A 13,920-nucleotide genomic window follows, 5' to 3' on the forward strand; every position below is an offset into this window, starting at 1 on the left:
AAAAAAAATGCATATCATGATATTGGCAATATTCCTACTTCTTGATGTAGTGGCGTCAGGTTAATATTAACTAACAATTAAAGTTGTTTGAATCACAAAAAGCTACTTACTCTCTGTCGCTAAACACATGCAGCTTTCAAAATAAGAGCACATTGTGTTAACAGACCACAGAACTTACAAGAAGACTGTCAAAATAAGATGCCTTAAATAAAACATACAAGAACCTTTATTTTCCTTTACAAAATGTCATTAAAATATGCCCCCGAAACCCCTAAATGGTTATTTTTATTATTTGCTCTTACACATATTTTTTTTTATTTGGCAACTGTTGAGATTTGCACTTCACACTACATTTTAGATTTTTATTTATTTATACAGACTAAAAAAATCATATTTTCTGTATCTTTTTAAGTATTTCCTAATATCGTCAAGAATATCGTTATCGCAAAAATAGCCTGAAATATCGTGATATTCTTTTAGGGCCATATCGCCCAGCCCTAGAGGAAATATGTATTAATTCAACAAAAGTGCATGCAGAGCAAGAGTTAGAAAACCTGTAGAAACAATATACAGGTGGGTAGGTGAGTTTATAGATGCACCTCATCAACTTACTTATAATGGAACAAAAAACTCAAAGATCATGAAGATAAAAAAATATGTTAAAACAAGTTTATCTGGCACATCAACATCCTTACATATTGTATAAAATCACAAATAAGATATATTCCCATTCAATATTGTTGCCTCATTGCATCATTTCGACTACCACATATTTGCATGCTGAATCAGGATGTCCAAAAAAATGTTGTAATATGTGCAACATTATATTGCTCATCTTAAATCATCATATGAATATGAATGTTTCCCACTGTTAACTTAAAAGCTGTGGTATGTCAACCAATTAGTTCTCAGAATGACGGCCACACATGTTCTCATTATCATGCTGAGTTCAATATAACAGATGCTGGACACTTCCCTGCACTTCTTTAATATTCTTACTAGTGCATTTGCACACAACATAGGGCAGTACTAATTACAAATGAATAGCGGCGGTGCAGTGTTAGTCATTAGCCTTTCCTTTTGAAAAGGAGACGGGGTAATATAAAATACACTGGCAGACATTAAACATTAAGAAGCCACTCTGATATTCCGCAAAACAAGCCCCCAGGGCCATATCATCCACTGACGAGAGTTAGCTTACCACACACACCAAAAAACTGGGCGTGCTTAAACATTTAGTGATGACTCCCTCATTTCAAGCAGCTAGATCACATGGCTTATTCTGGGTAGGGGTGGGGGAAAAGAGCTGCTATGCAGCAGCCAACAAAACTGATCTTATTGTTTATTTGAAATAAATCCTCAGTCTGTGTGTGTATCTACTGTATGTCTGTCTATTTACTACTTTCCTCTCTTTCCTTAAATACATGTCGCCCTAAACTTATGCATAATCCGTACTGTGCAATTTCTCATAATAGGTGGTTAAAAAAAACTAAGAAATGTAAAAAAAAAAATGTGTGCCAGTGATAGATATCTTGTTGTCTAACACTTAGTTGTGTTTTTTAAACACACATGTTGGTTTTTAAACATTTAAAACATGACTTTTTATCCATGGAACACATTCTAGGGTGAAATTACATTTGCATTACAATATAAGATATGTGAAAAGGTTAAATATTATTTCATCTTTCTGTCATATAATCACTTTGGGATTAAAGTCAAGCTACAGTGTGTTACGTGTGAAGTGAAAACCTTGTTCCAAAAAAGCTTGACACGAGAAAACCCTGACAAACCCGAAGGCATCGACTGGATGTGGGTATTTTAAATCCAGTTTCATACCTTTGCAGCAGAAGTCTGAATTTGAATGACTTCACTGCGTGTATTTTGATGTAAGTTTTGAACTCCAGTGGCCGACTTAAGCTGCCAACAATAAATACTTTGTGATCTTGCATTAGCTCTGATCCACTGAGGTCAATGCAGTGATGAGCTTTGATGTGACATGGTTAAATTAGAAATGGGCCATAATTGGACATCACAGGGACTCCGCAACTGCTTTACTATATATAGTGCATGCAGAGACATGGCCTGCTTTTGCATGATGGAGGTAGAAAAGCTGATTAGACCTTCCAAAGCTTATATTTGCCTAGAAGGACATTAAGAGAGGGAATGCATGTATTGTAGGGAATTTAAACTGTTGTAAACTGTGATTTCATTTTAACATCTTCCAATATATGGCAATTAAGCAGCTAGGGAATACAAGGTAGTCCAGCAGAATAATTGTACAAGAAAAAAAATTGCCAGACAAAAGAAGAAGCTTGGAGAGTTGGAGAGTACACTTGCTAAGCATTAATCTAAATTCCTGGGAACCAAAACCACTTAATCCCTCCTACTGTAAGTAAGAAATCTGCCTAACGACGCCTTTGGACACAGTTCCTCCCAGAGACTGCAAACCATGTGTAATACAACAATGACAACGTTGTCAGCTGCTTGAACTTCTTTAGCAATTTTCAAGGGACCATTGCCACAACAGAAAAAGGGGTAACACTTTAAAATAACCATCATTTATAGATGGTAAACAGGTAGTTTATTATTGTTTAATCATCATTTATGAACCATATATAGGCCATTTAGAATGGTGAATAGAAAATGTAATAATGTTGAACTATAATTTATAAATGCCAAATAGATTTCTTTACCATAAACAAACATAATTATTACTTTATTAATAGCTTTACACTCATTATAACATTTTTAACACCATATTAAGTATGTAAATGATTTCAAAATGATTCTTATGCCTTTAAGAAATTGCTTGAAAACATTTAAAGATTAAATATGTATAGAATTTTGTAAATGGTTAATAATAATTGGTTTATAAACCATCTATAAACATCACTTAGATGGTTATTGTAAAGTGTTACCAAAAAAGGTTCCTTGCAGTGTTTTATCTTTAAGGGTTCGGCTTAGTACAAGTTTCTAGCAGGTTTTTTTTTCCCGTTTATTTCGCTGACAGAAGTAATTTGGGCTAAACTGTCACAACAGCTTTGGAATATTTAGTAATTTAGTATGACACATCTCTCGACCAAATAATTACTGAAAATTATTCAGTGACTAAACACTTCCCATAGATACTTCACTCCGGGTGAAGACAACTTATCCCTGTGATGCCTAAAAACACACCTACAGGTTTGACAGCCATGTTTACATGAACACATTGCCAAAAATATACCGTTTATGAAAATGTCAAACAACCACTTTTTTGATCGTCCTTGAACGGATCATGCGTGATGCAACCTGTAACCTTGTCAAAAATAAATCATTTACACCAGAGGTGTCAAACTCTGGCCCGTGGGCCAAATTTGGCCCGCAGTATAATTATATTTGGCCCGTGAGGAAATACCAAATGACAACCAGAGCTGGCCCGCCGGTATTATACAGCGTAAATAATACTACAAATCCCAGAATGCTCTGCTGGTGTTTTGGCTTGAACACAGTAGATCAGTGTGGAGCAAACTGAGCAACAATTAAAGTTGTCTTTATGCACTTTTTCTTGCTAGTCCAAGGCTTGAATGGTTGCACATTCATTGAAGGATATTATTATTAGTCGTTTGGTTTATTATTGTTATTTTATTCTTACATTTATTTTTAGCCTGTGGAAAAATATTACTGTTAAATTTAAATTTAAAGAAGGCCGCATATAAAATAAAGGGACATACGATTTTTATTTAAATTTTATTTAAGAAATGAATGCCATTGATGTGTTTGTTTGTTTTATTTGATATTCGATTTTGCATGTTTGCAATATTAAGTTATATCAAGCTTTGCTTGTTCCATTTCGTTTGAACTTGTTTAGGTCAATTTTTTCAATACATATCAATGTTGGCCCACAACTTTGTCCAAGTTTTAAATTTTGGCCCACTGTGTATTTGAGTTTGACACCCCTGCTTTACACCAACTAGATCCTGTAAAAAATATTAAATTCTGCACTATTTAGTGCAACACGGAAGTCATGACAGTCACATGGAGAGGAGAGGAGAGTTTGTTGGTAGAAATAAAATAGTTCAACATGTATAGTATCTGGAGCCTCTGTGTTTTTTTCAGATATTTGTAATACTTGTGGGGAAAAATGTAGTCTATATAAATTCCATTTGATTCCAATTTTTTTGAAAAATTAATGATAAAAAAAAAAACTTTTTTGTGATTTATGGCATTATAAATGTGTTATACAGCACAAAAAGACATTCTTAAGTTCAACCGACATCTAGCCATGATTGTGTTGTTTCTCATGGAGGCGAAGGACATGTATACTTCATGAAAAACGAGCCCACGGTGAGTAAAATATGAAGGGAGCAGAAAACGCCCTGGAACTGCTCGGGGTTCAGATGGTTACGGTAAACAGAAACCTCAAAAGTCTTTCTCTCATTCTCACAATGGGAACATAATGAGGATGAATGACATATCACTATATGATGATCCACTAATAATAATATATTTCATGTTTACATTATTTTCCACTTCTACTTCATGTTGCTGCTGGCAATAATTTTGTGTTGTTTCTTCTTTCCCTCATCATTACTTTCTGATCTCATGATGAAATGTGCGTTTATAATAATGTGCATCTGGACTAAATGGAAAAAAATAACTGACAAATACAAAACAGTTCTCTACATTACAACAAATAGATTAAATTATGTGGGCTGCGTTAAAAAAAAAAAACTTAAGTAATGACACTGCTACAACAAAAAATATACAAGTAATATGGTAATGAATAAATGTATTAAGATGTCATATAATTAAGCCCTCAGCCTATTACATCATAGTAACCTTGCCAGTGAATTATTATGGGCAACCAGACTGTGTACCAGTTGATTACGCTATAAACTTTTCAAGTTTACAAGTGCTTATTAATAATCTAGCCATTGTTTGGCCTCCATGTGTTCCATTGGCAGGGACTGTAAGGGCATGGGACCAAATATTATGCCAGTTAAACCTTCTTCCCGGGGCAAAGAGGCTTTTGGGACTTATGGAGAAATTAAAACACAGAAGGAGAGCCAACTCAAGTCAATGACAACAAGGTCACGGGCGTAGCCACATCATGATTCAAACAATGCCAGTGAGGTATAAACACTTAGCCAGGTCGCTGCTAAAAAGAACCAGGGGCGCTGGACGTCCTGGAGTGCCAAAGCAAACACAGACACAATGCAACCAGAACCCAGAAGCCCACAGCGCACGTGCCTGACTCTTTTGCACACAAACAAGGTCTACAGAACCCTCCCTTGTCGCTTCTGTTGCCAGCCAACAATAGCAATGAATAGCTTTGTCAGGCTGTCAGCCCTTTAAAAGCAGACCTTTGCCAAGCTTTCTGAGGCTCAATCTGTTTTTATTGAGCCAACGCTCATTATTGGCTTTTATTGTCCCCTTCATCTCATTGTTATACGGAGTACTGTAGTCGGGTGGCTCTGATGTCTTTTTGAATTTGATGAAGCTGACCTAATATACAAACGTGACCTCTGTCCACCAGCACTATGAATATTACAGGGAAATTAGATGAAGAGAGCGAGAGAGTCAGATCAACCATGTGTGTGTGCATGGACCTTGCACACATGTATTGCTTGGATCTATTTTGAAAAAAATAGCAAACATTAGCGCTAACAAGCACTTTTACTATAGTTAAGGCAACAAATATAGCCACTAATATATATGACAGAATAAATTAAACTTTAACAAACCGTGTGTCCTGTCAGTCACTATAGAAGCCTTTTGATACTTTATATCAACTTTATATGAATTACTACATACTTGTTATTATTTACCGTTCGTTTTTTCATTTAACCGTTCTGCCGGTTATTTCCTGTCACTACCTTTCAAAATTAAAGCACCCGTTTCATACTGGACGGCACCTTTTCAAAATAAAATTATCACAACATTGTAAAACACCTAGAAAATGTACAAACATGAAAAACAAGCTATATAATACAAAAACAACAATAAGGACCTTGCTAAAGTTCATTTACAGTTGTGTTTAAAATAAATGGAATAGTGATATAGTGATTGGAGTATTTACTACTTTTTACTGATTTACTCCACATGAACAGTCTCATCATAACATGTGTTCCTATCAGTAGCAGCTCAAAACCAGATAATTTACTGTGTTTTATAAAGCGATTACATTAATATTGAGCAGAATTTAGTTCAGAGTTTTGGTCCGGCCCCTGCAACCTTCGTGGTATTAGTCATGTGGCCCCTTGGTAAAATGAATTGCCTACCCCTGGCTTGGATGATAAATGGCAAAATTGTGCAGCGGCGAGAAGACAGAGAGGATAACTGATACTGTCTATCCATTTGCTTTTGCTGTACGTATGTTTGTACGCTAGTCACATGGTGATGGAAATAAGTGTGGAATTGCAAGGATTCATATGGAGTGTGGATGAATGGTGAGAGCCAGGACTGTCTGCCAGCATTCAGGGATGTGTACATCATCTGTGAGGCGTTGATGGGCCCTAATGCAGAATAAGGAGAGCCAATCAACTCCTATCTATCCACTCTGCCTGGGTGACACATCGTAGGGGTACTTCAAGGCCAGCGCACTGCCACATTCTGCTGACAAATCATTACATTAGACATGTAGACAGAGAAGGGAGATAATAAGATTGAGTTACAGAGTTTTAGATGCATTATGAACACCTCTTGCTTCCTTGATTCTTTCCATTTTTACCATTCTCTCCATATATCAATTACCCCCTTGCTTGTCACTCGTCGTTGCAAAATAATGCAAAGGGAGAATTTTGAGTGTGGCTGATTTTTTTTTTTTTTGCAGTGTTTTATTTTCCTCTTGTATCAAGTGCTACAAGACCAGCTAAAACAGAGCCATTGTTTATCAGAGCTCTTCATCAGAGTACACGGACACAGGAGAGCTTTGTGGAGCTGCCAGGTACAGTACAGACGCACTTTTTCAAGGTTGGAGTGTTCATTCATGCCTGACAATTTTGATAAACCGATACAAATGCGCCGCCAGTAAGAGAAAAGCATGGATATCAAACCAACAACATGTTTACCACCTTTGCTACAAAATATGAGTAATGATATTTAACTACTTTAGTGGTAGCGGTTCCAATAAAGGTTGCAGAAAGAGGTTAATCACAAACTACTCAGCATTTTAACATTTGCCATTCATTTTGTCATGTCCCAGTAATAAACCATTTGTGTTTGGCAAAGCCTATTTAAAATGGAAGTGAAAAAGCATCATGTGGCACAACGCGATCAAAACAGTGAAATGTAACTACTAATGCAGCAGTTAACCCATAAGAACCCAGACCCAGTTATCCTTAAAGGAAAGTTATGGGGGATATACCACCATTTCTGATGTGTTTTCAAAAACACTATCCCTAAATGTAAAAGATCTGTGATGTGACATAAACATTACATTGGGCGCTTATAGTATTTATGATTATAATATTTATGTTTATAATATTTCATATTTTAAAATTAAAAAAAAATAGACACAAATGTGCCTTTTTCTCTGCATCTCCACAACATCTAACAAAATTGTGACATTATTAGTTCCGTTTAACAACAAATTATTTTTTAGATTTGTTTTTAAGTAGCATAATAATAATAAATCGATAATAAATAAATACAAATAACCATGTGTCTTTTTGTTTATCAAAATTGTGACTTCAGGAAATATGGTCAAAACAAGTTAAATGCAATACAGGATGCCCTATTAACGGATTAGAATTGTTAAAAGGGTTTAAACTTAGTCTAGTAACAAAAAATAGAAGATTTAACGTGTTTGTTACACGGGTGTCACCATAGGTTCTTATGGGTTAATATACAGTACAGGCCAAAAGTTTGGACACACCTTCTCATTCAATGTTTTTCCTTTATTTTCATGACTATTGACATTGTAGATTCATCAAAACTATTAATGAACACACGTGAAATTATGTACTTAACAAAAAAAGTGTGAAATAACTGAAAACATGTCTTATATTCTAGTAAGCAAAGGGTGGTTACTTTGAGGAATCTAAAATACAAGACATGTTTTCAGTTATTTCACACTTTTTTTTGTTAAGTACATAATTCCATATGTGTTTATTCATAGTTTTGATGCCTTCAGTGAGAATCTACAATGTAAATAGTCATGAAAATAAAGAAAAACGCATTGAATGAGATGGGTGTGCTGTGTACTGTATATAGGTTGTATTTTGCAAAAACTCTTTATTCAAAAATCTAAAAAAATGTTTCTTTCCTTCCAGTTTTCACCATTTCAGTAGCATTATTTGTTTACTTATTTTAGACCCACTCCTTGTAAGATGGTAAATGCTTTTCCTTTTAATATTGCTCCAGCCATGCGGATGCATCATCCTACTCTGTATGTGTGTGCAGTTGTCCATGTGGATAAATGGTGATTGGCGTGTGGCTGAAAGTGGGTGGTGTAGAGTGATTAATCAGCGTAATGAGTGTAGATGAGCACTGTGCAGATGGAGCCCACACTCAGGACTGTGTCACCCAGCAGGAGGTCTCTTTGCTCCCCTTCAGCGCCTCTGTATAGCTCTAACTGTATTCCTGCAGTCCTTATTCTGGCAGCTCATTTCTACATGATTTTATTCTTTAATCATCTAACTCTTATTTCAGCAGGGAGGTTGTCGAAGTATAAAATCAGTGACATTTTCATATAAATGAAAAAATCTGACTTTTCTTGCCAAGTGTTTCACAGTACTTCACAATATTATGTACATTTAGAAAAAAAAAGTATTCCTGCTGCTGTGAAAACCCAACTGTGCTGTCAATCAAGCACATAAAATACAGGTTTTTTTTTTTTTTTAGTTTTTCTTAATTAACAGCAAAAGAAAACCTGGAAACTACGTGTTAAGCAAATTCAGAAATATGGACTACAGATGCTCAGAGCATCACATGAACACATTTTAAAACGCCACACAACATACTTGTGGAATACAGTGCATATTGTCTGTGGGTGAGAGCAGATCTTTTATTATTATTATAATCAAACAATTACTCCTTTTGTATATAAATACAAGATACAAAACATTTACATTTTTAAATGCCTCTAACTCAAACTGCAACAGTTTAAACACCTAATACTAGTGCTAACATTAATAAAACAATATGACATAACATAACAAATCTCAATCAATGTATTACTGAGTTATGAGCAAAATCAAAAGATTGCATTAAAAGATGCAGCCTACATTCACACTCAAACATTTCAGTTTTTCATTGTTAACTCACTTACATTGTAAATTATTAGTCGGAGCAAAACTGCAGGTGTATAATTTGAATTATGGGTGAATTAAAAAAATATGGAGTTGAGAGATTCATTGGGAAATACTAATGAGTATTAATGCTGTACATAAAATGCTAAATCTAAATGGAGACGCGCTGCAGGTTAAGTGATCTATTCTACCAAAACATGACACACAATAGAGACAAACACTGCAGAGAATACTGAAAGTAAATCATTTATTTTAAAGGGTTGTGTAACTGTCTTATCATTATCTAACCAGCAGCCACACTCTTGCCAGATGTGAGCTCCTTCTGCACCGATAAGTTAACTCAGTTGGTCCTCCCGCCTCCCCTCGGACTCGGTGACATTAGCTCCAAACCCACATGCTTATGCTGACTCACATATTTGCTCTCATGAGCCTTGTTGAGCCTCCCTCTTTTTTAGTAGCCTCATAGTCCTGCTTCACATTTATTAAAGAGGGAAATGAAAGAGGTAACAGGGACAATGGAAACCCACACAAGGTGCTTGCATGTGGTTAAAAAACATCCCTTTATGTCACTAAACCCCAACCACCTGCCCTGTCCTGAACACCACTGACTCACATGTATTTTTGTTAAAAAATGAACAAAGGAACTTGAAGGTAACAGCCTCTACTGCATCACTGAGATTATCTCACAATGGATGGTGTAGCTTTTTACTTGTCTGTGTTTGTCGGTTAGGTTTGGCCATTATTTCTTTATCACAGTCTTTAGAGGTGTATTGGTTCAGTGTCAGGTTTCAGAACAGCCTTGAGAAACTAGACAAAGAGTTTCAACTATTCAACTGCTTGCTGTTGAGTATTGACACTAGCTTGGTGTCTGTAGCCTGGTCATGGTCAGTTTAACAGTGGCTATCTACACTGCAAGAGAGCCAACTTGTATTTTTTGGCCTAAAACAGTGATTTAAGTTGGTAAAACTGGGAAATATAAATTATTGACATCTAGGGCAACAGTGTAAGTTAGCAAGGAAGCCAGTTGTCTGCTCAAAAACAAGTTTGTGAGTTGTTGTTACTTATATCTTTAAGTTGGGGTTCACAACAAGGGACAATAGTTCTGATAACTCTTATTTCTTTGTTGTGAAATGCGGGAAAGCGGTGAAATTCGGCCATTAGCGAAAGCTAGCGGCTAACTGATGCTAGCGGCTAACTGATGCTAGCGGCGCTGCTTGTTACAGCTACAAGAGTAGCCATTAGCGTATCAATGCTAACTCAAATTGTGGTCGCAACATTAGCTGACATTTCATAGCGGCGTTACAATCATGCCAAGATGGAATATAATGTATGTGTATGTCTTATTCTTAATATTAATTCTGTTTTTATGTATTTGTAATCTCCCCTGTCTGTACCTTGAGCTGCTGTGATGGCTAAATTTCCCCACTGCAGGATATATTATTATTATACTATTATATCTTATCTTATCTTATCTTATCTTATCTTATCTTATCCAATCCCGATACTAACACTGCAGTGTCTGATAGTTTCTTACATTCCTGTGTTTAACATTTTAAATATTCAATCATTCAAACTAAGTCTTGTTATAGTTAAGGATAATGGGGTGGAACCTGGCGTGGCCACTCCCTGGACACGCCCCCCTGGCTGGAGTGGTTCTTTTCCCTGCAAGCAAACCTCACTACTGTAAACAAGCCCAACCATTTGTCCGGTGCTGTGTGCAACAAGGCCCTGGTGGGGCCCAGCTGCCTTGTTGGCAGATACACACTATTTCTACTTTGCTACGAAAAGGCTGAAGGTGGGAAAAGGTCAACACCTTAACTTCCTTTCTCCTTCACAGAGCAGAGGGGGGTCCACCATCTCATACACTACACTCTGTACTTTCTGCCAGATTGCTAGCCAATTAGAGGTTATCAGAGCTCAAAATAATAGTCCTGCAGGGCAGCTCTCTAGATAGGCCCCATCTAAATATATATTGCCTCACCACCTTTTACTAGTGTCTGGGTTCCAAGCAGTGGGGAGGCAGCAGAACACTTCCTGTGCAAGTGTCGGTTGATAAGCCATGTGGGAAAAGACACACTATATATCAGTACAAAGGTAATGTATTTATCCGTTTATTTTTAACCCATAAGAACCCACGGTGACATGGGTGTAACAAACACTTTAGTGACTTCTCCAAAATATGGCTGTGTGACTAGAAACAGAAATCTAAAAAAGTATCTAATTTCAAAAAGCTTATTTTTTGTTACTAGGCTAAGTTTAAACCCATTTAACAATTCTAATCCGTTAACAGGGTGTCCTTTATTGCATTTAACCCTATTAGGGTTTGTTATTTATTTTTATTTATTATTGATTTAGTGTTATTCTGTTACTTAAAAACAAATCTGAAAAATAATTTGTTGTTAAACAGCACTATTAATGTCACAATGTTAATATATGTTGTGGAGATGCCAAAAAAAAAGGCAAATTTGTGTTTCTGTAAGCAGAAAAGGTGTTTATTTATATTAAAATAAGAAATATCATAAAAGTAAATACCATAAACACCCAATGTGACATATATGTTACATCACAGATCTTTGACATTTAGGGGTAGTATTTAAAAAAACATCAGAAATGTGTTCTATGTGGTTCCCCCATCATTTTCCTTCAATGATAACTGGGTCTGGGTTCTTATGGGTTAAAGCTGGGAAAGAACACTTAAGCTGCACTTGTATGAGGCCCACTGCTGGTTGAAAACAAATGAATAAAGACCATCCTTGTACACAAAACAGTGCATCACTGTCATTATTATATTGAGATCAACACCTACTTCTGAAATAAAAACAGGAACAAAAGACAACAGCTCTGCTTTAGTGCTTAACACAAGGACGCTGCAGAAAATATTGGTGCAATTGACGTCCACATTGTCTCGTGATACATCTTCGCCCCAGATGAACCCGTCCTGCTTTCAATTAATGCTTTCACAAACAAGGAAAACAGAAATAAAAAGGGGAGCAAAAACAAGTAGCCTTTAGGAAGCTCATCAATTATGGTTTAAGACAAAGACAAGAGGAAAGGAGGGTGGAGTTGGGGGGTCTTTGCCAAGCCTTGTCCTTCATCATCCATTATAAGAGGATGAATGGGGGGGTCTCTGTGGTCCACATGAGAATGAGGAGAAAGACTTGTGCCAAAAACAGACCATACCAGGTGTAAAATGGGGTTGCCAAGCTATCCGCCAGACACTGAAATTCAAAAATTATCTTTGCACGTGAACGTGTATAGAAAGCCGCTCTCACTCTGTCTGTCCGCCACACACACAAGTGCACACGCCTTTCAGAGGGTAAAAATAAGCGTGTGTGTGTGTGTGTGAGAGTGAAAAAACTAACACACCACAGTGAACATCAGTCTTACCTGGATGAGTGATTCGCTCAGTCTTTCCTCGTCTACCTCCAGCACAATGTCCCGGATCTCTTCATAAGGCAGGCGGAACGAGCCCAAGAAAATTGCTGTTGTGATGGAGAGAGAAGAGAGTCATTTCCTCTACTTTTTTTATTAGACCGCGGGGTTCAAAGAGACATTTCAGCACTCATCGCTCCTCAGACAAAATGACCACAGACCTAACTTGTCACTTGGAAAAAACTAATACACTTTCTGGCCCTCAACAGGATAGTTTGTGTCACCCTGACAAAAATTGGGAAGGAAAACATCAAGCTATATCCGTGACAAAGAACGGTGCCAAAGTCATTCAACATACAAAGTCATAAACAGTTGAAACATAGTGATAATAACAGTAAGCTGCTGATAGTTAATAACTGTAAGTTAGTTGTACTGGTGCAGCAGTATTGGTGTCATCTGGGAGGCTACATGGTGTTGTTTGTCAAAAAAAGACACAAAATGACCAAAAAAGACACAAATTGACCACAAAATGACCAAAAAAAAGACACAAAATGACCAGAAAAGACACAAAATGACAAAAAAAACCCCACAAAATGACCAAAAAAGAAAAGACTAAGTGAAGACTAAAACACTTTAACACAGTGGAGACAGAGCTGACTTCCAAAATGATTTGGTGACCCCCAGAAATCATCTCGCGACCCCATTTGGGGTCCCGACCCCAAGGTTGAGAACAGCTGCATTAGATAACAGTGTGGCTTTGAAAAGGAGATCTTACTTTGACATGTGGTCAAAACATTGTAATACATACCAACATTAATGCTCACATATATTGTCAAAAAGTTGCTTTGATATAATGACAATCCGTGACAAAGAAAGGTGCCAAAGTCATTCAACATACAAAGTCATAAACAGTGAAACATAGTGATAATAACAGTAAGCTGCTGATAGTTAATAACTGTAAGTTAGTTGTACTGGTGCAGCAGTATTGGTGTCATCTGGGAGGCTACATGGTGTTGTTTGGGTGGATACAAAGAAGTACACTGAATCTGCCTCGGGGGACAGCCTAGTGGGTGTTTCACTCTCCAGGTGGGGTGCCTACAGTGGAAATTGGAGCTGATGGTGTATCCAGGTGGAAGTCACAGGTGGAGGTTTGGTAATGAGTTGGAGGAGACTCTCTCAACAGCTGCTATACTGCTGCTGCAGTGGGACCTGATGTCTGTATTTGACGCTCAACAAACGGAGAGGTAGTGCTTCTTTTTTTTGTCACAGTCTATTACTACTTATTACACAGACTGTTTCCTGCATTTACTTCATG

The 13,920-nt window shown here is 36.8% G+C and overlaps 1 protein-coding gene across 2 annotated transcripts in view; it reads right to left on the reverse strand.

Moving 5' to 3' along the window:
• Window positions 1-13,920, reverse strand: part of diaph2 (diaphanous-related formin 2) — a 519,741-nt gene that overhangs the window by 197,040 nt on the left and 308,781 nt on the right. For both annotated transcript variants that reach the window (XM_059345604.1, XM_059345603.1), the window contains exon 21: window positions 12,621-12,715. In XM_059345604.1, coding sequence (XP_059201587.1) covers window positions 12,621-12,715 — 95 coding nt within the window. The remainder of the gene's footprint in view (window positions 1-12,620; window positions 12,716-13,920) is intronic.

The sequence above is a fragment of the Centropristis striata genome, chromosome 12, assembly GCF_030273125.1.
Source record: "Centropristis striata isolate RG_2023a ecotype Rhode Island chromosome 12, C.striata_1.0, whole genome shotgun sequence".
NCBI lineage: Eukaryota > Metazoa > Chordata > Actinopteri > Perciformes > Serranidae > Centropristis > Centropristis striata.